General features: G+C 40.7%; 2 protein-coding genes across 2 annotated transcripts; one reads left to right on the top strand and one right to left on the bottom strand.

The window, feature by feature from the left end:
• Window positions 1–4,114: 4,114 nt before the first annotated feature.
• TRAPPC3L (trafficking protein particle complex subunit 3L) lies at window positions 4,115–25,135 on the bottom strand. The gene is made up of 5 exons (XM_082306277.1): window positions 25,011–25,135; window positions 21,871–21,968; window positions 18,866–18,965; window positions 6,039–6,224; window positions 4,115–4,980 (listed from the first exon to the last, which is right to left on the bottom strand). Exons 1-5 carry the CDS (start codon window positions 25,050–25,052, stop codon window positions 4,861–4,863), a joined length of 546 nt encoding a protein of 181 aa, XP_082162403.1. The 5' UTR covers window positions 25,053–25,135; the 3' UTR covers window positions 4,115–4,860.
• On the top strand, window positions 6,971–10,878 carry CALHM5 (calcium homeostasis modulator family member 5; the record flags this gene model as incomplete). Its single annotated transcript, XM_082306276.1, has 2 exons — window positions 6,971–7,510; window positions 10,411–10,878. 2 exons carry the CDS (start codon window positions 6,971–6,973, stop codon window positions 10,798–10,800), a joined length of 930 nt encoding a protein of 309 aa, XP_082162402.1. The 3' UTR covers window positions 10,801–10,878.
• Window positions 25,136–25,250: the final 115 nt, after the last annotated feature.

Below are 25,250 nucleotides of genomic sequence, written 5' to 3'. Positions count from 1 at the left end.
TAGCATGTCTTGAGGAGTTAGGCTTGTGCATAACATGGCGGTATAGGTGAAGCTTATATTAACAAACATTTATAGCACAGCCACATACTTAAGGACATTATAAATCCACAATCCGTATTAGCAAATAAAAATGTTCTTATCAAAGAACATCTAATTATAAGAAATAAAGATACTAGTTTTGAGTGAAGAATGATGAAGTTCAGTTTTACTCTGAAAAGCTTTTTTTAGAAAACGCTTTAGAGAGTTGAGTCAGATTGATTGGTCTGGGCTGTCCCTTCACTCTTCCCAGAAAACTTCTCTTTCTAGACAGGAAATTCTTACTTGGAAACTATCCAGACAGACAGACAGGAATCCCATGAAGTTGTTTGTTACAGTCATTTTCCAAGCAAGAAGGAAGGGAAGAGCCTGTTTTAACTAGCTGAATATAACTAGCTTGGAAGCTTCATTCTTATTATAAACTGAAGATGTAACACATAGAAGGAAAACAAGATTTAATTCTGCATGTAGAAAAGAATTGTAAAAGCATTCATTTTGTTGCGGAGTCCCTGACTTGCTCAGTGCTCTTTTCTTTCCAAGAGACTTGATGATAATAGAGTAACAAGTGTCCAATTTGTTACTTGGGCCTCCAGGAAGCACGGTTCAGTTAAAAATGTTCCATTTTACTTCTCATATTGAAGACTTCATTTGTTCATTGATATCTAGAGGAAGATAAATCTACTCTGGAATGTCGTAAAGGGGAAGGAAACAATGTCCTGGCCCCACTGCAATCAGTGCCAAAACATTCCTTGACACAGTGGGGCCAGGCTTTACCTTAGAGAGATAACAAAATACTTCAGGACAGACTGAAAGCCTCCAGGAACAAGCCATGCCTTATTTCATTTCCTGACAAGAAGCTTCAGTGAAAACACCCTCAGAATTCATGTTAATCCTCTCAGCTGCATCTGGGTGGGCTTTTGCTGCTTCCCACTGTGACAATGTGCTTCCCCTGCTCCTCAACCTGCCGATTATCTCCAGTAACCCTGCTCAAGGGATAACCACCAGTGGCCCTCCTGATGGATGCATCTGGTCATGATGGCTGCATCTGGCTCAAAGTGGAGTCGGGAGACAGATAACAACACAATAGCCAAGGGCTAATGTGAGCAATGCATCCGCCTAACCACAGTGCTGGTCAATGTCCAACTCAAGCCAAATTTGGTAGAAACTAAAATCTGTGGTTGGTACGCAAATATGACTACGAGTCAATCGCCTTACCCTCATAAATAGCAAGCAGCCCAAGAGCCCTTCAAGCTCTCCTGCACAGCAGCGGGCTGCACGCCAAGATCCCCCCTTGGGTAGGGACGCCTCTCAAGGTTACGCCTGCCGCAGAGATTCCTTACTACTTGATACTGAGAGACTCCTTGCTGCGACAGATCCTTGGTAAGTGACTAGTAGCTTGCTAAACTTTGTAAGCTTTGCTAAGATTATTTCCTAGATTGATTGTGCACATATAATCCTTTAGACATAAAGTGTCAACCAAGTCCAGGACTAAGTTTGGATCCAGCCACACCTAGACTCTTCTAAGGGAAGGAGTTTAGAAAGCAAGGGGGTCCTCTCTGAACCTCGTGACCCAACGGGAGGGTCTCCCTGACAGTTTAGTCTGACCCTGTCCTCTATGCAGTAAATAATCAAGTGTACCTTGCCATCAAATCTTGTTAAACCACTGTTGCATTTACTATTAAACTTTGTTAAATTGCTGCTTTATATCAATAAACACATTGCTGCTTCTCTCTCACAAATGAAGTGTGTCTCTCCATCTGTGACACCCACTCACGGTTGCAACTGCCAGAGTCTCACTACCAAAGCTGCCTCAGCTTTCCAGGGAAGACATAGAGCTGGCACTTCTAATTAAAACCAATGAGCAAAGGCTTCAAATGGGGCTGCAATACATATCTTCAAGTTTGCTGGCAATGATGGCAATCTATTTTTCACAGACAAAGTGACTTTTGGGGGAAGGAAAAAATTTATATCTATGTATAAAGATAGAAGCAGATATTTATATATTGGTTTTGTATGCAGTCATGTTTGAATTTTGATTTTTCCTCACCTTTATGCAATACTCATATCTTCTGTACGTAATTACATTTATAACGAAAGAAATTTCTAAGAGAAGCTTCAGCACACTTGTGAATGCTCCATTAGATACCTTCAAAAGGAGAGTCTACACTAAAATGAAACACCGAGGAACACTTCTGTGAATGTACTACCAAGCAAGACAAGCAAAAAACTGTATGTGCATAGGATAGCTAATGTCAGCAACTAATGGTAACTTAGTCTGAGTCACTGTTTTTTCTATTGTTTATTACTGTTTTTCTACCTAACATTTACTTAACTCCATCTTTAGAATACAATGGACAAGGTGACCCAGTGTAGGAAGAAAATAAAAAAAAAAACTAACAGCAAAACATGTGCATTAAGCACATCTGCTCAGCACAGAGCTGAGCCAAGAGGAATGATTGCTGCACGACCAGATGTACCAGCGGGATATGACAGCACCATGAACTAGCACCCAGCCTCGTCTGGCATTCTCATGCCACCTCTCGGCTTGATCTCAAATCCGTGCTGCCTTGACTGGCTCACGCATTTCTGCTAAATGTTCATTTGCACCGTGGAAACTTATCCTTCAAAACTTACCATGTCCAAGTGGAAGTAAAGATTTCCTCAGGCTGTTTATTCTGAAATACTGAAACCTAAAGAAACAGCTTTGATGTCCTGCATGGAACAGCACTGCAAATGTCTGGCATTGAAGGAAGGGGAGGAAGCCTTGGCCACACCAAAGCCAGTGTGGCAAGCTGCAAAGGCCCCAAGATGATGCTAGTGGTCCTTGCTTTAAAAATGTTGTAATATCCAGCCCTGACTTTGCTAGCTAATGCCTGCAGGCCGAAACTCTTTAATAGGCCCTGAATACACAGGAGTCAGCCTACATGACACTGCAATGTGGTGACTGATGCTTTTTAGCTGGTGCAGACGTCAACAGAAAATCTTACCGTAGGTGTGTGCATGCACACACACCTGCGTGCAAGCCTAATGCAACAGAGGTTTAAGTAAGAGAATTGTATCTTAGAAAACAAAGACAGTATAGGTTATTCACTTTCAAGATAATAATAAAAAGAGGAGAATATTTGTTTAGTAGGATGTTGCTGGAAAAAGGAAAAATGGCCATTGCCTTGTAAAGAACCTTTTTGTGGTCAGCCAAAGTTGCCACATATCCATCTCAGCCAGCTGGGCATAACCAGCAAAAACCCCACTGAGGGCTCCTGCACAGGCAGTGAAATCAGGCAAATTCCACAAGACCTCTCAGCCCTGATTAAAAAAAAAAAAAACTAGGGAAACTTGTTGCTGGTTGTAACACGTTATTACGTGTTGTAACTTGCTATTGGCAACAGGTAACAGCATGTTTGGCTGAGCCCAAGGCTGGGTAATGAATAGCTGAGGTTTTGTTCTGTCCAAAATTGTTCTTTTAAAGCTCCATTACACTATGCCACCAATTGTACGACACTGTTAAGACAAACAAAGGGAGAAAGATTATCATGGGGATTGTACAGATCTGGTGGGAATGAACCCCACTGTCCCCAAGGTAAGAGGTGCCCGTCAGCAGGATTAACGGGTAAACAGACTGCGGGAAAAATAAGAGATGAGAGTACAAATCACAGCGATAAACTCAGAGTTAACTCTGGGCTTCACTGAACTGATTTGAGGGTTTGTATTTTGGTTTAAAACAAGTGGTTTGGTGAGAAGAAGGTAAGCTGGCTTTGTGGATAAGGTACTGTGCCAGGACTTGGGTTTTTATCCAACCTTTACCCAGATATCTTGCATTACACCAGACAACTTTAAACCTTTCCTATAACTCAAGTCTCTGCGAGGCTGCTATTTCTCTACTTCCCAGTCATGTTGTGGTAACCAGTCCACTGCCAAGTGGAGGATGTTCAACAGCCGGTGATGAAGGTCAGGTAAGAACAAACACAATGACCAAGAAACCAGTTGTGTGGCAATCTCTGAATTTTTATTCAAGTTTCCTTAGGTGAGTACAGATCCACAGTGACTACACATTAAATATGCCATGCTTTGTTCAGTTTGGTCATAAGATCAGTGCTCTTGAAGAGAAGACTGACATGAAAAGGCCCATAGCTTGAAGCAACACAAGCATTGCTGCAGTCATCAGGTCGTTAGAGTGCTGCAGCCTCATGTATGCCCGGGGCTGAACAGGCGTGCCAGCAAAAGTGCATGTGGGGCCTGAAAGAGCCATAAGGAACTGAACTGGGCTCCTGCAACCAGTGAAGACACATCCCTCTCTGGTTTCAAAGGGAGCAGGATGTCTGGTGCGGAGGACAATGAATGGCAAACCATTACGCATCAAAACAGGCACCTGACAGCGAGACACTGCATACAGCAGTCACAGCGGATGAATTAATTATTCCTAACCACAAAGAGCCAGGAAAATAAAGCACCTCTTAGCAACCATGCTTTGCAACATTACCAACAAGCAAAACGGGAAAAGGTGGTCATGTTTAGTTGGTGTTCGAATGAATATTTTGCATCCAGCGTGCACTAAATACTGAGATAAAACTTTCATTGAGCTCAAGAGCAGAGTTATGTGAGAAGGACGGGGAGGCCATTTTGATCTTTTATACTGATATCTGTGTCATGACAATTAATGTTGCTCTCCCTCTGTTCTGCTCCTCCTGTTTGCTGCCTGGCTCTCTTCACCTTTCAAATGTATGACTGGTGCAGCTGGCTCAGCAAAGCCATTTTTACTCTGCATGTCTTCTTCGGAAACAAAAGGCGCAAAATATCCCTCAGCAAGGGTTTCTCCCAATATTTCTTTCATTTATTTCTTTTGTGCTTTCTGTCTTCCGCCTTCCTTAAAAACGTAATTCCTATTTCTGTCACAGCATCACCCTTCAGCCTGTCCTGGAGAAAGGTAACTTCTGCTGCTAAGTGAACCTAGAAAGAATGATGTCTGATCAGTTAAGCAAAGAAATGCCCAGTTTTTCCCCCTCCTCAGTATAACGAGCTTTTTCTCTCTCTCTCTTACCACAAGGGGACCTCCTTTCTCAGGTTTCATAAGGAACAGATTTCTAGGATGTTTTAAAATATCTTTCCCAACTAAGTTAATAAAAAGAAAGTTTATATACACTGGAATTTGTATAATACATTACCCTTCATTCCAGTGCTTTGCTTTCTTCCAAGAACCTAAATTGTGTACTTGATCATTTTGTGATCACAAAATTTCCTGGTCACGTACTAATACTTATAATACTTTTGTTAATTAGTCTTCTATCAGATACTGTAATTCTGAGACTGACGGACATACACAATACTTGTACAGCTTTTGTTTTCTCGAAACGTAAGATATATGACAAATAACATATTGACAGAAACATAAAGCAGCCCAAAAATTATTTTCCAGAAAACGCCACAGAAGCTGTACCACTCAGTGACTTTCAAATGATGTCCTTTGTTTGTTCTTTTGTAAAAGTCTTACATTTAAGAACAACATTTGGAATGCCATCTGATACACTTCTGATGCTTCGGTTTTAACATTATACTCATCTACACTTTGTTCTCCCTTTCAGCAGGCGCTGTGGTAACCTGAGAATATTATTTGTCTTCATGTATTTGGAAAGAATCAGGGATGGCTATTACTGGTTACACCTATACAGGAAAATGAGATGGGCTCAAGGAGCAGCGGAGTGGTCCAGCATGTCCCCCAGCTCTCCACATTACGTGTCAGCTGGCTGCCCAGTCCCACCTGGCTTTTGCACCCGGGTCAGCCACTGAAGAGCCAAGCAGGGACAGTGTGGAGGTGAGCCAACCTGTGTGTTTCTCTACATCAGGATCCAGGATCAATCTGGCCCTCTTTTATTTAGATATAGACATTTAATCTGAGAGAGAGATTAAACACTACTAAATTTCCTTCATTTATCTGAGCAAGTGGGTTTGCTTTCCTGTGCCTCTGCATATTGACAAAGAATGGAGAAAACAGATGCACACTTCCTTACCATTTCCAAGGCGCCTCGAATCACCCCGCAGAGGAGGTTACAGTAGCAAAGTGAGGCTCGTTCTGCTGGCAGCTCCTCCACAAAGTCCACTAGTGGGTTTTTGTCCAGGATTAAGGAGAATTCATTTCCTGCGGCACTACTGCAGCTCACACTAGGGGTGACCCCAAGGTACATCTTAAAAGCAACCTGCAAAAGGATGAAACTCTGCTGCTTGAATCTGTTGTGTGCAAGCCAGAGGTGAAACTTCAGGATGCAGCATCCTGTAGACCAGGTTTACCCTAGGGAAATTTTCCAGACAGGCTGGAAATCAAACTAGATTTGTCTCTTCTGTGATCAGCCTGAGCCAGAGATGCAAATCTGGAGCTATGTGATACTCCAGGGAAGTACAGCAGAAGGCTGCTTATTCTGTCTTTGATGCTCCTACATTTACAACCCCCTACAAAGTGGTCTTACTGTTATCGCTCGTCTGCTTTCAGTCACATCACATGCCCCTGGGACCATTAGCAGCTTTATTAGGCCCCTCACTACATTGCCAGCAACTTTGATAATCACAGCTCAAGAACTCCTGCAACTGGTGAGTGTGTGTTTTTACTCTGATCTCCATCTGCAGTCACAAAAAAACAACAACGCACCAAGAATAAGACTGCCAAGACTGCAAACTTATTTAATTATACAGAGCATTGCTTGCTTGCCTGCCACTACTGATGAATGTTACTGTAAATGTGCAACATCTGCTCTGCTAGCGGAGGGGTCCCCTGTGAGCGCGTTTCTCCAGACAGTGACATCACAGCGTTATCAAGACAGCGTGTACGCAGGCAGGCTAGCAGCCGGCTGTTCTTCCTCTGGAGAGCTCTCCCCTGCCACACCACTACAGACTGCTGCAACCAAAGGGAAGAGAGTCTTGATTTTTACCTCTTTAGTGAGTGTCAAATATGGATGGTTTCCAAACAATCCTGAAATTCTTTATGAACCAGAAAACCGCTATACGTTACAGTTTTATGGCGCTGCTGACAATGGGAGGTGAACGTGTGTTTTCTCTTGTTGCTTTCAGATGCCCCTGCAGCAATGAAAACTTCAGGTACGGTTTGGTATTTCTCTTCTCCCCAGCTTTTGTTTTGCTAGTTATTGGATATTTCTTGAACAGCAAGACCTGGAAGCTCTTTACAGGCTGCTGGGTGAATCCCAGAAAAATATTCCCCAGAGGGAATATCTGCCATTTCTTTTACGTCTTTGGACAAATCACTTTAAACGCTCTGGTAGCCCCAGTGATGTGGCTTTCTGTGGCTTTGCTCAACGGGACATTTTATGAATGTGCCATGAGTGGCTTGAAAAATCCTGCCTACTTACATGCAGTTTGCCACAGCAAATCTGCCAAGTGCTTTGAAGAGCTACACAAGGTAGCCTGTGACAAAAGCTCCATGCCCTTTTCAGAGAGTGACGAACTGAAACGAACTCTTCAAGCACAGTCCCAGGTAAGAAAAATAAATAAAGAGCGTTATGCAGTTTGTACTGCCGCTGTGATTTATCTGTGGAAGATCCTGATGTCAGATGCTAAGATAAAACCGTTGGTTTCACATAAACAAAGTTTTGGCATGATGCAGCCTTGCAAAATACAATCAATCCATCTTTTAGTTCAGTTTGAGCTGTGCCATACTTCCTGGGGGGCCCCGCTGACGGCACGATCACTAAGACCAGATAACTTAAAGCTTTCTTCCTGAATGAAGATTGCTCTAAAGAGAAAAAAACCTACTGGATTGTTTAGGAGGCTGAATTAACAGATCTCGCTCCATGAAAGGGGTCTGTCCTATTATAAAATCCATACTACGCTCTCCTATCTTATACCATCATGATAACTGTAATGAAATCTTAGGTCACTAACAGTAGAAAAATACTGGAAAATAAGATTTGTGACAGATTTGTGACTGCTTACATAATATATTTCTCTTTGCGTTGCTCATGTTCATGATGCCAGGTGAGAGCATGTTTTTGTCCTGCTTGGAGAAAGGATGAAACACTAAAATAAACCAAGCAGAACTTGCAAAGCTGAAATCGTATTACATTTTACTATATTTGTGTGATACAGTTCTGCTCACTGCCTTGTAACGTAAATAAATTCAGAGACAAAAAATCAAAACAAAGGAAAAAAAAAGAAAAAAAAGGCTACAGAAAATGATGGAAAGATGATCATCAGCAGGATGGAAAAACACTCTGTGGAGCCAGCAAGTTTTGTCAGACAATTGTATCCATCTGGAACCATTTCCTCCCCAAGAGCCGGTTTTGTTTTCAAGTCCTCATGCAAATAGGACTGGAATGCAGACAAAGCCTGCACTGCAGACAAAGCAATTTATTTGAGAGTTTTAGAAGGAAATAACAAATAGGGCTTAAGACTTTAAGTTGTATATATAGGAAACAGTGAAAGACCAGTGACTCAGTTTATAGCATGAGAATACACGGGCTCATTCTCCAAGGTGCAAGAAAGTGAAAAGCTGCTAAAAAGAGCAGTTTCTCAAATACCCATAGAAATCATCAGTCAGTGCAAAGTGACTGGAAAAATAAAAGAAAGCAAAGCTATTCTTCCATACCAGTCCCTAAGAATAATTGTTTGTCAAGCTTTTCTGTTTCACATATTTCCCTGAGGAAACATTCTATATTCCCTCAGATAAATACAGATTTTTACTGGCGGTTATTTTTTTAACATCAGTGCAAGAGTTCACATGAGAAAGGTTGCAGCTCTGCATATCATCACCACTAAAACATGGGAAATCACTTCCAGTTCGTATGGGTCTCTGAAAACTAGAAGATTTGTTCCACACTGGAATTTGTTCCACTCTGGAATTTGTTCCACTGTTTGAAAACAAGGATTTTTTTTTTTATTGCGAGTGTTACACATTGCAGTGGAGTAGGTGGGTAAAACCATTGGCTAGGCCAGTGGCACTACACATGAAAAAATTGTGTTCACACCCCTGCTCTCCTTAGAGGAGAACATCCCACAATAACAATTTCAAGCACATTTTTCCACCCTCAGCCCTTTTTCTAGTCCTGGAAGTAGCTCTTTCTTTTAAAATGTTCTTAACAGAATTTTGTCAAACTCTGAAGCTGCTACAAAAAAAGTTGAGTGATGCTGGAAAAGCATATTTCAGCAAAAACAAAGTTCTCTGAAAATACAGCAACTATTTCGAATCAGTGCGTAGATGACTTGGGCTCTATTCCAGTGCCAACACAGATCTGCCAAGGCGCACGCTATTTCTTCTTTCTCATGCCCTCTCTTCCCAGCTTTCTCACAAGACTGGGCAAGAAGGTAATTTTAAACCAGTTTTGGCATAAAAATGATTTTCCACTACAAAGGGCTGATTCATCAAAGTCAAAAAAGGTTCACAAGAATAGCATAGATTTCAGTGAATCTCCTGATAAAAGAACTGGTGAATGCTTTTTAAATTTCAGACCAACTTTTATATTCCTGTTAGCTAATTAATGCAGTTGTTTTGTTTTGTTTTGTTTTTAATGAAAAAGAAGTCTGAAAACAACACATCTAAAAATGGTCACAGTTTAAAAGGTTGATTGATCTGGGACAAGTTACTTACCCTTTTTGGTTTTGCAGTTCGTCACAATTCAGAATTGTGTCTTAATCCTAATTCTTGCCTGGCAATTTTATTTAACACTTTCAGGACATAGAAAACCATTTACCATCTTGGTTGTGATATTTTATTCTCCCTGTGCACTTTTCCCTTTATGTGACAGAATTCAGTGAGCGATTCCAATACACTACATGCCAGATGGTTATAGTTTTGCAGTAAACTCTCATCAATATCTTCTCTAAATTACCCAGGAACTACTCCTGCTCTCAGGTCCGCACTGTTTCCTGTATAGCTTTATTCAGCCACATTATTTGAATGATCATTTAGACCTCTCTTAGATTTTTCTTCATACACAGTCTTGTAGTTAAGGTCTGATTTGAGATCACTTCTCCCTGAACCTGCCATTGCCGTTGCACTGGACATGTCTCTGTTGTTACCCAAGTTCCCTTTGTCATAAAATGGGATGGGGAGGCAGCCAGAGTCTAGTATAAGCCAACTTTTCTTGAGTGTTTTACCTTCCATCAGCTTTTGCTTTCCTGAGAAAGAGACATCAAAATGAGCGCTATTGAGAAGCCTCAATCCTGACGTCTTCTGCTTCCCTTTGGTCCCCATATGAACACCTCATTAACATGAATGCCAGGCACCAAGTGCAAACTGGGATGAGACGCTCGCAGTAGGGTCCGAAGAGCAGCAGACCCTCTGTACAAAGTGTTGTCGCTCTGTCAGACACTCTTGATTTAAGTAGCATTTTCACTTGGGCCTTTTTAATCTGAAACTCATTTCTTTTGTTTTCGCAGATTTTAGGCTGGTGTGTGATAGTTACCACAGCTCTTCTCTCCCTGCTAACCACTTGCTGTGCCAGCTGCCAGTCGAAAGTCAGCCACCTCCAGCTGATGTTCTGGAGGGTGTACGTGGAGAAGGAGAAGGAGCAACTGGAGCAGATTTTCCAGCTGTATGCCACCAAGCTGAGTGAGCGAAACCTGAAGTGCTTTTTTGAGAACAAGGAACCAGAAGCAATTCCCCTGCCAGCTTTTCAGGCATGGGAAGACGCTTCCCAGCTCTACTCTTTTAACAGTAGCAAACAGCATTATAGCACAATTCACAGGCTAGTTGAAGAAGGCCAGAAAGGAACCAATGAGGAAAGAGAGACAACGCTGGACTTTGTAGACAGAAGGGAAATACCATAGAACAAACATATTTTCGGCTTTTTTATATCTTGCTAATATAGCGTACTTCTAGCTGGTTTCATCTCTGTATTTTTTCACAATGGTCTCTTTCTTCTTCATCATGTTCCCTCCCAGTTACAAACTTGCTCCGAAAGGATGGAATGAAATTATTTCCCTACATCAGTGAAAGGGCTGCAGTCCTCCATGGCACCTAGGGTTCATGCTCTACTAATGTCGCTGGCTCCACATCAAGAGCTGACAGCAAAAAGAGATGAATAATGACTTCTACAACATAGTTTTAACAATATCCTATGTAAAAGGCGCTATAGTGTGCTCATCCTATGTAAATCAAGAGACTATCATAAAGTAACACCATTTAAAAGGTGTGAATATAATAATAGAAGATGTGTGTGGCTTTCTGACAGCCCACAGAAAGTAAAGGTTTTGCTTCCAGGTCATTTCCAGGTCACTTGCAGGTACAGCATTGTTTTGAGGCAGCAGTGGTCACTCAAGGCATCTCAGTGTCTTCGGACTCCTGTTGCACCTAGAATGCCACGGATGGTCTCATCCATCAGCCCTGGTCTTCTAGTCCCTGAGACATCTGCCTGGGACATGGGGCAGTGACCTCCATTGACAGTGAGGTGCCAGGTAGTTTTTTAGACAAATCTTACAGCCAAAGTGTAGGGTACCAAGAACTTGAAATTGCCAAATTGTTCAGCATTTTTGTGTTTTTGTTAAAAAATAACGTGCTCTTTTGAAACATAATCAGTTGTTGTTAGTGCTTTTTTATAATAATGAAAATGCATCACTGTTATTTTGTCTCCATAGAGTACTTGGTATTATCTTCTCCTGCTGAGAATTTCTCTTTGTACAGGTATAAAGCTCCTGTTTTGAGGGGGTTTGGGGCACTGGGTGCAGCCTGTAGAGCTATGTAATATTGTTTGTACTGGGCCTGCAGCCAGTGTACAGCAGAGGACCTGGAAGGAAATTCCACATTTTAAGACAAGAAAATATTTTTGCAGCAGGCTGATTTTCACTTTTCTGAATATCTTAGGAAACTTAGTGTCTGGAGCAAGAAGAACCGGCAGGCAACGCAGGCTAGGCGACTGCACGATCAGTGCTACTGACAAATGCATTTCACCTCAGAGCCCTACGCTTTACCTCAGCCACTTGGAATTCACCACGTGGCTCTCACACGGGGTGTTCAGAGTCTTTGCAAATACAGTATAAAAGGAGAACAAGGTTTCTGCCAAGTTTCTTTCCCTGGGGTGGCTAGGCGGGCTTTTATGCAGCACTTTACCGCCAGTCTCCCTGAGTCTGCAAAGAATCATATTTTTGCTCTGCTTGAATCAGGCTCTTATCAACAAACCAGGATACTCTGCCCAGCTGTTCTCATACTCACTGCACTTCTTCAGCAGAAAAACAAATGCATCTGCATTTACAGACCATTTTTTTAAATAAAATCCAAGAGCTAATTCCACTGTCTGCTTAGAATTTTCTCCTTGTGTTTTGAAGAACTTGTGGTCTTTGAGCAAATGTTTTAAACTTTTTTTATCCCAGCTTCCCCACTTTGCAGCAGCCTTAGAACATGTTACATGCCTAAATGTACCTGCTGCAGCTGAAAGCACAGAGGCAACACTGCCAAAATGAAAGTCACAACAGCAGGCATGTCTGACACCATGTCTGGTGCATATGCATTTTTCTCCCCAGGCTCCTCTCCTGGCACAGCAACTAATTCCAGGGTGCACATCCCTTCCCATTTGTCTGCTTTTCTCTTTCTTTGTGAGAGATGCCCCAACATCGACTGCCCAGCCCCATCTCACCTCCTCCCTACATGTGAGGGGAGAGGAGACACCACCTAACAGGATGTCCCCACTGCCCGCACCAAACTTCCCTTCCCAAAGCCATCTGTCCACCTCCTTCCTCACTGATACCACAGAAAACCAAAGCAAGTAGGGATGCAAAGGGGAGGACACTGAGTAGGTTTATGAGCTGATCAAGGAATATGGGAAACAAGCAGGTTGATGTAAGGATGAGGTCTCCACTGTGATATAAAAGCTGGGACATAGAGGCAAAAGCATAGTTGGCAGAGGGAAAAGTGGGAGGACAGAGGGATCCTGCTTTGGGCACCTTCTTTTTCCTCGGGAGAAAGCTCAAAGCTCTGCACCTGAGTAGCCAGGACCATCTGAAACATCTGTTTCCCAGTCTGGCCTTCTCCTTTATCATGGAGGGGCAAAACCAAGGTGCATTCTCCCCATCTCATCCTAACTCTGCTTCATGTTCACAAGCGACTCATGTAGAGAGTGTCTCCACCTCTAAGAGCAGCTGCTGAACACGTAGTGCTGCAACATGTGCCTGGTAGGAGCCTAAGTCTCTCACTGACCCTCGTTCCCAGGGCTGTGTTACTCTAACTGTGTTGTCTTACCAAAATGCCTGTGACTTAATGCAATTGTCATGTGGATGCTGGAATACTTCTATAAAAATAGACAAAAATAAAAGCCAGTTTGACCCTATGTTTTCAACTGGAATGTGGTTTTGGTAAATTTAACCCTGTCCTTCAAGCAGCTATCACAAAAGTTTTGTATCAACATTGCCCTTTAATTAAACTTCAGCAGCTACCATGGCAGCTCAGAAAGAGGCAAAAACTGTTGTCAACACTACCCAAAACAAATTAGAAAAAAAAAACCAACAACAAAACAGCAGAATCAACATTTTCTCTTAGAAAATTTAGATTTTGCATTAACTCTGATGTCCGTCAAAATATGAGTGCACAAATAACCAGAAACCTTTTTGCTCAAATCTCTGTGCTTTGTCCCTCAGTTTACTATTTCTTCTCCTCTGTGAGAGCCCAGTTTTCTCATTTAAATTCTCTTAACTCTTCTTCTGCTACACATCTGCTGCTTCGTCAAACTTCAAGTCTTTGTTACAAGAACAAAAACTAGTTAACCAAGCTAGGCCTTCATATGCTTTCAATTTAGTTTCAGCTGTACTTTGCATTACGGTATGACAAATTTGTCCAAATTCTATTGTTAAAATTCCCTGTGTAAAAGAGAACTTGCATGGAAACTATGCAAGACCAGTAGCTGGCTTGCAATGGAGCACTAAATTAAGGCAAAAATTGCTATAAAGTGAAAATTGTAAAAAAGTCTCAGCAGAAAAAATAATTAAGTACATAGATAAGTAATTCAATGAATAGATATGAACTTTTTTTTAAAAAACAGGCTATGACTGGGCAGAAATTCCTTTAAAACTGCCATACACAGCTTCTCAGAGGGTAAAACAAAGGTCTTTTCAATCTTTCTTTTTACTCCAAAAGACAGGGAAGTAAAATGAATGAGCAGTTTTGAAAGTTGCATCCATAAATCTATGGATCTATAGTCGCATTTCTGTCTCTATGAAATGAAAGAAAAAAGAATATCTATTTAGACATGTACATAGGCTCACCATCAAAATGACAGCCATATAAAGCAAAATCTCTCTTTTGAAAATGTTACTTGCAATTCTATTGGATTATATATTGCTTAATGTCAAACAAGAAATCTATCAGACAGAATTAAAAATGTACCACTGGCCTTTTTCAAAGTCTCAACCTACCCTATCTCTCTCAAGCAGCAAGAATAAAATTCATTAACATTTCGATGGCACTTAAATACAGTCTAGAATTACCGAAATATTTAGGAGGCCACTAACTTATCAGTCCCTTTATATACTGCTGGGGACTTTTCACTACAAAACATTGTATGCATAAGTAATGTTGCAAAGTAAGTGACAAAGTGTTAAAAAATTGAAACCATAATTTCAGATGACATAATAACAAGATTACTGAAGGACCAGAATTAATCTGCTTAGAAGGGGAAAGGCAGTCAAAATAACATTTTTGCTAGCATGCTTTTCATTCTTAGTACTTTTCCACAGTCAGTGTTTTGGAAGAGCAAGATGTTTTAAAGGTCTTGCCATCTGTTGCCGAATCCATGTACTCACAAACTTTTCTTTACTCTTTACAGTGCAGCACTTCATTTTTCAGTTTGCTGTCTACCACTTTTAGCGCAGCAACCTGCTGTATGCATTTCCCTCTCACTGTTAAGATCTGAAAAGCAACATTAGGCAGCTCCGTAAATTCTGCCAGCTTCTGTCAGACTTTCAAACTGGCCATATGTCAATATATAGGGACCTCGTGCGGCAGGACCTCCCATGGGATGGGGAATCATGTCTCTTACCCTACAGCTCTGGGCCTGGGGGTGACAGGGTTGGATTACCCTGGCCCTGGTGGTCCCCAAGGGCCTCTCTACAAGCAGCTGCAGAGATGTACGTTTGCCACATTCATGGGGTACTGAGCTTCCACAGCAAAGCCCATCTCTCCAGCCACTGCTTTTCAGCAAGGGATATACCCTTAGGCACTGCACTGTATTAACACAGCTATGGAGCCTGTGAGCCAGCGCTAGCTCACTGTGGACCAGAGGGTATGGCCCAGCTGCTCCCACCTGTAGCACACACAGACACCTCCTGGGGCATGGTGACATTGTGCTATGAAAGGTAACATTGTTCTAGGATTAGATGTAAAACAAGAAGCTGTTTATTTTTTGCATCTCTTTCCATCAGATCAATGATGTCAAGGTCTTGTGAGGAGGAATTGAAGTAAACATTTGTTTTTGTAGGATTATAGAGCAAAATTATCACCCTCATTTCACAAGTAATCCTCACTTATACTCAGATCCAAATTCTGAATCCAGTCTTGGACATTACTTCTTCAGCTGAGCTTTGTTCTTAATACCATTCCTCAATTGGTTTCCATTTTCTTATCCCAATTTGCCAGTGAGCAGAAGGCCTACTTTTACATGGCCTGTTTTATCTTTTTGTATTCAGTCCCGACTGTAACCACGCAAAGTCACAGCACCAACATGAGAAGTCAGTGAGCACCATGGGAACTCAGTGTAGAAGGATTCACTTTGCCTCATCATCAAAACTTGTTGGCCCTTCTCCAGTCCAGTATAAGCTAGCAGTAAATCCCAGGCTTTGCAGTCTGAACCAGCGGTTGAAGTTTTAAGCCCTCAGTCACTGCCTTAGGTGCACCTTTCCTCAGGGATTTATTTCTTAATATGGCAAGCTGGCTTCGTACTCCTCACTTTATGTTTTTTCCTTTGCTTCATCTCTTTCCATTTCCACAGGGAACACCCACAGCCCGATCTTACTGCTTTGCTTTCCAAAGGACTGCAGAATAACAGCTATGTTTACAGGATGTTTGCCTCCAACTATTTGAACTGCTTAATTACTTTACTTTTAACTGGTTTTACTCTGCACACTCATCCTCAAACAGATTTCTACCTCAGCAGAGTTAGTATAGTTAAGTATTTAAGCACTTTCTCCTGGCTGAGAACACTACTGCTGAAGAATTAGAGATCATGTAAACAGCTGTGTAATTCTGAACCCATAACTTTAACAGCGTGTTTGCAGTTACTTGCTGGGTCATTTTACTTATGTTTTGTTGGTATGTGCCTCAGACAAATGTGCTTGAAGACTATTTAAAAAATGTTTTCCCAAATAAATGTGAAAATGCTTTCCATATCACATTTTGCCTCAGAAAGGTTATACTCCTACTACAGAACTCCTCTTTTAGTTTGCTAAAAATAGTCTTTTCCAGAGACTGTGTGCTTTAAAGTCTGTTCCAATCTTTCCAAGTAATTTTCTCTCAGTAAGTCTCTTTTGAAGTACAACCTGCAAAGAAATAGTGTCTTTTTCCTGACTTTGATGGTTAATTTCTCACTGTATTTTGTTGTTGAATCTTCTGTACTTAAGAATGATGGTTCAACTGTACTAAAGCATTCGTAAACAAGGGACCCATGAGAAATAAGATCCAGAAAACAAGATATCTGGCATATATGTGAAAATCCAGAGAAAATAAAGTACAAATATCACTTGAAGAAGAACATAAAAGTGAACAAAAATGTGATTTTGCAGCCTGGTATCATTCTTTTAACGAGACAGTGTATTTTAATACAGTGATTGAAATGCTGCTTGTCTCATGGTTTTCATTCAGCTTGCCCTCACTATCTCCAATGGATCCTCTACCCCAGCTCAGCTCCTTCAAAGGAGGAGCTTTGTTATACATCACCCTGATTTGAGACTCCAAAATACACTTTACTTCAGGAAGAAATTTAGTTTCCACTCTTTTATGAGCTAATGGGATCTGGCCAGCTTTTAGTAATGTTACCTGCTTCTGCTTTAAACTTTGGCAGATCGTGGGGTGTGTGTGTGCTGTGCACGTGTGCACTTTATAGCCCTACCAGCAACAGCAAATGCAAAGAGGTTGTTTCTCTATTTCTGTTACAGCCATCAGTTCCTCTATGACAAGCATTTTGGAATGATAACATAACTTCTGTCCCTCCATTTCAGTCAGATGTAAAGTAGGTATTTGTGACATAGTTAATGTGAGCAGGATCACACATCACCTGTTAACATCCACATACACTTTTAGCTAAGATACTCCTGTATAACCAGCATATACTGGTGCCTTAGTTCACTGTATAGAAAGCCTGCTGTTCCCCAGTTCTGTAGTCAGTGGCTAAACATAATGTTCACATTTAGCTGATGCTGCTGGTAATTCTCAAGCAACCAAAAAATATGCCAAGCATATTTTTGTCTCCTAAAATGAGCCAATGGAAATGAAACTCAGTTCAATTAACTGATGCTCTGATCTCTCTTCTTAAAACAAATAACTACCTAGCAAATAGTTCTTTGTTATAAAGCGTGGTTAATTTTTGCCATTGGGAAAGGCCAGGCATGTCTTCACTGGCAACACTTCATAGCTGAAAATCATAAAGGATAAAAGGGATCATTCACTATGACCTGAGCAGGTATTAGTCTGAGCTAACTCAATACCTATGAACTACTACCTCCTTTACAGTGACTCAGCAGTCTAAAGGGGCTGGACGTCCTATGGATTTCTCTTTGAGCTTTCCCAGGAAATCTGACTTGCCTGTGGGGACAAAAACATGTCTTTAGAAACCCAGGTATTGCCACTAAATTTCCTTCTAAATCTTTCTTGTCTGACAGTAGTGTGAAAGACTACTCAATAAAAGGGAAATTTCCATCAAAGAAGGTGGAAGTACTCACTCTGATTTTATCTTTTTGATTTTATTATTAGATTTGTGGGTAGTGAGGAAAATGTTCCTCTCGTTTTCCTTTCTTACAGTTCTTCTCTGCTACCATTGAGTCTTCTTTTTGCAGAATATCCTGCGGCTTATTCCTAATATTACCATTTTAAGGTTAAAAACCATCTAAGATAATTATGGAGAAGATGAGGAGATTCAGATGGCAGGAGTAAAAATATCAAAGTTTAAGATCTGTATGAGAATGCTAAGTCTTATGCTCCTAGAAAAAGAAAAAAAGTGAGGGAATATATGATTTGAAGTTTGTTAAAACTGAATTGTTTTTGTTGTTTGCTGCATTCTCTGGCAAGAGTACAAGAAATCAGCTTAAGCTGCAGCAAACAAAAAGGAACTTTTTAATTCTTCTAATAGCAAAACACCTCATAGTCTACTAGGAATAGAAGAATTTTAATTTCAGCTTAGCAACTAACTTTAAGGTCAGTTTAGGTCAGGGGCTGGCAGCCTCTCGCAGGTGGTATCCCATTTTGTGCTCTCTGCCCTCAACTCAGATATAAATCTAATACCCATGTGAACCAGTTCTGTGGTTCTGATGATGCTTTGTGGTAAACTTACCGCTGTGGGTTTATCAAGACCATCCACAAAATTCTTATCTCACTAAACATCACATTTTCTGTGTTCTGTTGAATGTTGTTTTTTTCCCAGCCTGGTGAAGCACTGTGCTACAGAGGTAGAAACTGATGTCTCCTCTCAAGGCCAAGCTCTGTGAGCAACTAGTTGATAGGAAGTTTTAGATAAGGCAAAGGCTGTATTTCACCCAGTGGAAGCATGGGTGTGATTGTGGAGATGACTGGTTTTTGATAAGGCAATCATGATACAGCAGAAAATGTAGGTAACTGTTCTGGAGCAAACTGATAGCGGAGGAGGGAAAAGCTAAGACCATTGAAGCTGATGAAGCTCTAGAGAATGTAAATCTTATTTACCTGTGCAATCATGTCTGCAGTTTCAGAATAACTGCGGCACTTTTTCACAGCTGAACGAGCTAAAAAATCATCAATCAGCCTTACGCCAATGCCATATCCCCTAAGGAGAAAACAAAGAAAGTTAACATTCAAAATGGGGAACTTCTTTCCACCTACCATCTCCCTAATCTGTCTCTTGTGCTTTCTCAGCAAAACAGCTGCATGTTCCTAAATGAATGGCTTTGAGGACAACAGATTTTGCTGGTCTAGATTCTTCTTTCTACCACGTTTTGCAGCACAGTGGGATTGCTGTTCATGTAGTCATTTAAGGAATCATATTCCTTTAAGCACGATACTCCCAGCAAGGATGATGTGATTGTTGTCTACATACATTTGTATTTACATATATATGAATAAATATTAGATGTCAGATGAGTATAATATATAAATAATATACAAATAATACACCTGATTAATACTGCTTTGTCACTAAAAATAGGATAGGATAACATAGCACAGGATTTTCTCCATTCCTCTGTGATCCCCAGAGTTCATCTCACACTGTGTCTGTCAAGGAGAGCAAAGCAACTGCCCCTTCAGGTCACAGCATTCCCCTCTGGGCTGGTATGGAGTCCAGCAAATCCTGGGCACCCTCACTGCAGCGTTCAGGTGCCAGGAAAACCCATAGGAAGTGGACTCACGCCTGATCTCTTTCACTTTACCCTCTTACCTCTTCACCTCATTTTTCGCTCTTCCTCCACAATTCCCACTTTGTCTGTTTTCTAACATGTTCTCTCCCTTCATCTACTAGTTGCAGAAAGAATCCAAAAGTTGCTAGTTAATATACAGTTTCAGGACAACACCACCTTCATTTTGTACTTAAAACACTACCATTTCAGAGAAATGAAATAAAAAAGAATGGAAGTTAATGGATTTTTCTGGAAAACAAATATTCGTTCCTAGCTCTCACCCATTAACAAAGGTCAGTAACTACATAGTGTGCAAAATAGCTATGCCTCCAAGCATTTTTTGAAAAAGGGCAAGAGATTGACACAAATGTTATGAAAGAATGAGAACTCAACTCAGAAATGTTTTTAGGGAATTTTTCCTTTCCATTTATGTTGATGTTGGCAGTCTCTGCCTGTTTGTCAGAGGCCCTACACCCTCAGTGAAGCGGCCTGAACTCGATGGAGATTCTCACTGATTTTGTTCCATGTCTTTGACAAGAAGCCAAAAAGTGATCTGACGTCTAATGCAATGACAAGACCAAAAAGTGGTTTTGGCAGCGTGAAGTTTAAAATTGCAGTATGTCATGCATCAGAAAACAATGAAATATTTATTTATTGCCTGGGTATCAATATCAATAACGTTGGTAAATATGTCATCAGCAGTTAGCAAGGTATGTATTGGTGATGTACAAGACTACTTAGATCCCTTTCAACTTTTATGCCTTAGATTTGCAAAGTCAAATGAATAATAAATTGACAAGCAGCTATTTGGCAACTATACAGTGAAAAACACCCTTCTCACTACGGACTATATATGCACATATACAGAGAGAGAGAGCTAACAATACTGTCCCCAACTGTCACAGGTCTGCTAATTTATAAGGTTTCTTCCTCAAGCTGGAGTGTTTTCATCTTCACAGAAGTAAAGATGGCCATACTGCTTTCATGAAACCTGTCACTATTTTATCAAGTCTTTATCAAGACAAAACCAAAAAGATTTTATAGGAACAGCTATAATAATAACAACACAAGGAACAAAACATGTCTCCACATCTTCCAAAACTACCTTTTAGTAATTTCTACCTTGGCAGCATAAAGAAGCCTGTGTATTTTTGAAATGTATGATTTTCATCAGAGCTGAATGAGAGATTAATATAAAATAAATATCTGAGGGATGTTGTCCCTTCTTAGTTTGTGAATAAATTACTTTTCTTTTTTCCAATCAATGATTTTTTTTTTACTCACTCCCATCAATAGCTATTGGACTATAGCTTGTTTGCAAACTTTCAGATTAATAGTGAAGTGGTCAGGTATTCTGTCCACTGTGATTGTTGTAAATCCATTTTGCATGTCCATTTTGCCTGAAAACACAAGCCTTACTCTTCTGCTGAAGATCTTAGCATATCTTCTTGTTAACCAGCTCAAAAGTTGTTTCTTGCCGATTTTCTGCAATATCATTATTTTTACTGTGATAATGCCTAGGAATCTCAGTCAGGATGACAGGATCCTATAAACATAGGATCTTCATTTTCCAAAGAGGTTTTCCATGTAAAAATCAGTTCCTCATTGACCATTTGTGCCATCTCACTCACTGCCATATGGCCTTTTAAAGGTGAGTGGCCCCTCTGCCCCTAACCCAGGGAGGGGGGAAGAGAGCCACCCCACAGGGGACAATTCAGAGCGCCCAAGTCCGACACCTGAATTACACCCTCAAGGAAGGCGACTGACTGCAAAAGGAGGCTGCCTATTGACTGAGTCACCTAAGCCAAATCCCTACAACCTGGAATTGTGACTACTTCTTAGCTGTCCAAGTCACAAAGCCACGGTGTAGCTAGATGAAGGGGAGCCACGGGAAGGCCACATCGACAGTGAACACAGACATGCTTGTCAGCTAGAAAATACCTGTGAGAAACAAAAAACTCATCTAGTTTGAAATAACATGGGTATGAAGAAAGAGAAGAGTTAACATGGAAGTTGAAATTGAATACATGGATATAGGAGATGAAATGTAGAAGTTTATATTATTAATTAGCATAACAAAGGATCAACAAGGAACAAGTGTAAGCTATCAAAACAATCCTGACACTTTTCTTCTGTGAATTCAAAAGATAATTGTTGATCTTAGTTCACAAATTAGCCTTATTTTTGTTGACAGAATATTGAACATTACCCCTGTGATCTCTGTAATCCTAGACAGAGTGCTGGAACTCGTGAAATAACAGACATAAAGCTGAAAGGTAACATACAGGTGGACAAATAGCATTATCGATAAGGCGGAACATTTAAAGCAGTACTTACATTCTGTCTAAACAGGTGTTGACATCTTCATCTTTTTCATAGTCCTTGCACAGCTGGGCTACCAAAGCCCCATATGTGAGTACAAAAAGTTCTCTGCTCTGCCAGAAAAGGTGGAAATTGAAAATGAAGCAAACTAGAATCAAACTTTTCCACGCTTTTGAGCTGCTACTGTATTAAAAGCAAGCAAAAATAACATTTACATTAATAAAGAAACTTTTGTTCATGGACATATAGTCACTGAAATCCACAATTCAAGTGTGACAGAACCTGAATTGATCATCGCTTGAGTCTCTGTACAGGGATTTTGCTTGTCAGAAATACCACCTCTTGGGATACAGCTACTTTCATCAGGTGCATTCTTGCATCCTATAACCGCACATATGTATGCTGGATCGATAAATGCTATCAAACACCATCCAAGAATGACAAGCATTTAGTTGCAGGAAAAATAATAGAGGCAATGAGCTATGAGTCCTTTTACAATAGAAACAACAGTATATACACTGAAATTCCAGTTCCTTCAAAAAGGTATGATTGATCTGATTCAGATAATCAGCTGCTTTCCCAAAAAACTAAAAAGTGGATAAAAAAATTAGCTCAGAATAATGAAAAAATACTAAAATTCAGCACAAGTGTAAAGAATAACAAAAATCAGAGTAGAAAAGAATCAGTCCCATTGACATTTCCCCTTCTTTATCAGTCTTTACAACATGAATCACTGTCAATACTAGCTCTCCAAATGCCTAGACAATCTCATTGTGACATTATTTCTATATCTTAGTACAGAAGATGTGGTTTGTATGGCTCCACCGCATAAGCAACGTGAAGGGGATGGGTGAGGATTACAGCTGCCTGCCCAAGGAGCATGGAGAGCAACTGAAGAGGTCAAAGGCATATCTGTGCACAGATCCTGTCACAAGCACTAGTCTGGGATCTTCAGCTGTGCACCAATCTGGAGGAAAGTTTTCTTCCCTCCCTGCCCTGCCAGATCACCTCCATGGCACTGCAGAATTGACTGTACTTAGCAGGAGTAGCAGCTGGCCTGAGTACCAACGAAAACAATAGAAAAAGTCACACAAGGAAAGGAAGAAAAGCTTGGTGAAAAGGCTTCTTCCTGCTCCCTTTGCATCAAAAGCTTGGAGTTTAATCAATGTTCCCAGTTTAACAAGTCACTGTTCAAAATCTTAAAGAGTATGGAACCATTTCCCAAACTCGCCTTGGTGATAACTCCTGTTTACAATGATATTGCACACTTTGCCAAATGCTCGTTAACAAGTTTGTAATGGAGTAAATGGATGTCATACAGGTTCTGTATTGTTCTAGTCTCAGCAAGAAGTCTGTGCTGTAATAAGACAAATACCTTAGAGAAACTTAAGCATACTATATCAACATAATTGTATTTATCAGCCACTCTTGCAGTCCGTTGGAGTATTTTTTGTCGATAAACTTATGTATATTAACTTTAATTATATTATATTCTTCTGTTTCTTTTTCAGTGGAGACCTCTGTCCCCTTTTCAGAAACTGACACAACATTGTCTTAAAGCCTTCTGGAACTTCTCCACTGCCCCAGCTCCTATCAAAAATCACCATTCACCATCCAGAGAGCCCCAAGGCTCTAAGTTCCTGAAGAAATATTTGTGTGGAATCGAACCATCCGAACACAGAACAGAGATCTCCTTCTCTCTGTGTTTCATTTAATGACTATCTAACCACAGAGGCACATAAACTTACTTGGCATTTCTATCTTTGACCGTAAATCTGTCTAAGCATTTAGACCACTGCTTCTGAAGAGATCTCAGTCTCAGAAGCTTTGTGCCCATCTTTCCTAAGCCCGTTCAGAATCTCAGCACTAGGCATAAAGTAAAAACACACAGTTAAGTGCTCAGTGAGTGAGACAGTCACTTTGGGTTTGTCATCAGTCTTCTACAGTTGTCTATGTTCTCTTTTCCTTACTAGGAACTTCCTCTCTCTTCAGTTCGGTACACATATGTATACATAGATACCTGTGTCATAACTATACTTTTAGATGCAAACATATTTTCTTCAAGACACAATACTATTATTGGGTTTTTAAACCACTGTGGCCTTATTTCCACATTATGGCACTTTGTTTTTTGGACTTGTGGTAAAATATTCCTAAACAGGTGAAGATTTTCAACCACAGAGAGAGACTCTGAGGAAACTTGCTATCTGAATTTTTCATATTTAGACACACCACTTCCAGAGAACAAGAAGGAGAATAACTGGTATCTTTAATGGCACAAAATACTGCTTTTTGTGACCTTGCAGTTTAAGAAGGCCTCTTGGGAAAAACTTGCATGCAGTTATTTAAAACAACTGCTGGAGCTGTAGGAGAATACTAACATGAAGTGCAGAAAAAGAAGGAAGTTTTGGTCTATATAACTTCTACTTGACAGAATTCTGTGCTATGTGATCAATGGTCAAAGCCAACACTCAAAGACAACAGTTACACTTCTACCATTGTTTCCCCAAGAATCAGATTTTGGCCTTAAAGCCAGATGTTGAGATCCTGTGATGGTGCACTCCTTGTGCATAGAAAAATCCCAACATTAGGAGGATGAAGAAGGTCCCCTGCTCATGCAACATCACCCCCAAAAGAAGATGTGGTCTGCTACGTGGGAGGCACACAGTGGGTACCAGGTATGCTGCGGTCCCGGATGAACCATTGCTTCCTGTAACTGTTCATGGGGTAGAGATGTGGCTGGCACAGCTTCTTTTCTCCAAAACAAGAACAGAGTTTTGGCCCCAAGGATTCACACTGAGGGCAGGACTGTCTGAAAATCATTTCCTGTCATAGTCAAGGTAGCTGGAGAGATAAGAAGGCTCCTAGAGCAAATCTCAGTATTACTGCTCAGAGTCAAACAGACTCTGAGTCCTATGGGCAGGCTTTTTTATGTCACTGCTTAATAGCTGGCAGGTTGTTGGCAGCTCACAAGGGAGTCCCACTGTAGCCATAAATGCTGCTAGAGCCTCTGCTCTCATACTGGCAGACTCATCCCCATCCTTTCAGTAATTTCAGGCTATTCGGAAATATGACTGTATAAAATACATCAATACAATAATAGCTTCTTCTTACTCCATGCACAATTTTAATCACACATTACAAAAATGTCTTACTATTTTGTGGTTCTCCTGCTTTCTTCCTGGTGGCCGAGACATGTTGCTTGTGTAACGCCTGATGTACTTGATTGTCAGTTTATGTCTTTTCTTCCTCAAGCAGCATAGTTTTCTCTCAATCACTGTTTTTCCTCTTTCCCTTCTCTAAAGTTTTCTCCTTTCTGCTCTTCTGCCTTTTGCATGAGATGTATTTGCTGCAATCTGTAATGCTGCTGATGCTCCTCCTATTCTCTACGTGTA

This window comes from Platalea leucorodia, assembly GCF_965183815.1.
Source record: "Platalea leucorodia genome assembly, chromosome: 3".
NCBI lineage: Eukaryota > Metazoa > Chordata > Aves > Pelecaniformes > Threskiornithidae > Platalea > Platalea leucorodia.
This window is presented reverse-complemented; position numbering and strand designations above follow the sequence as displayed.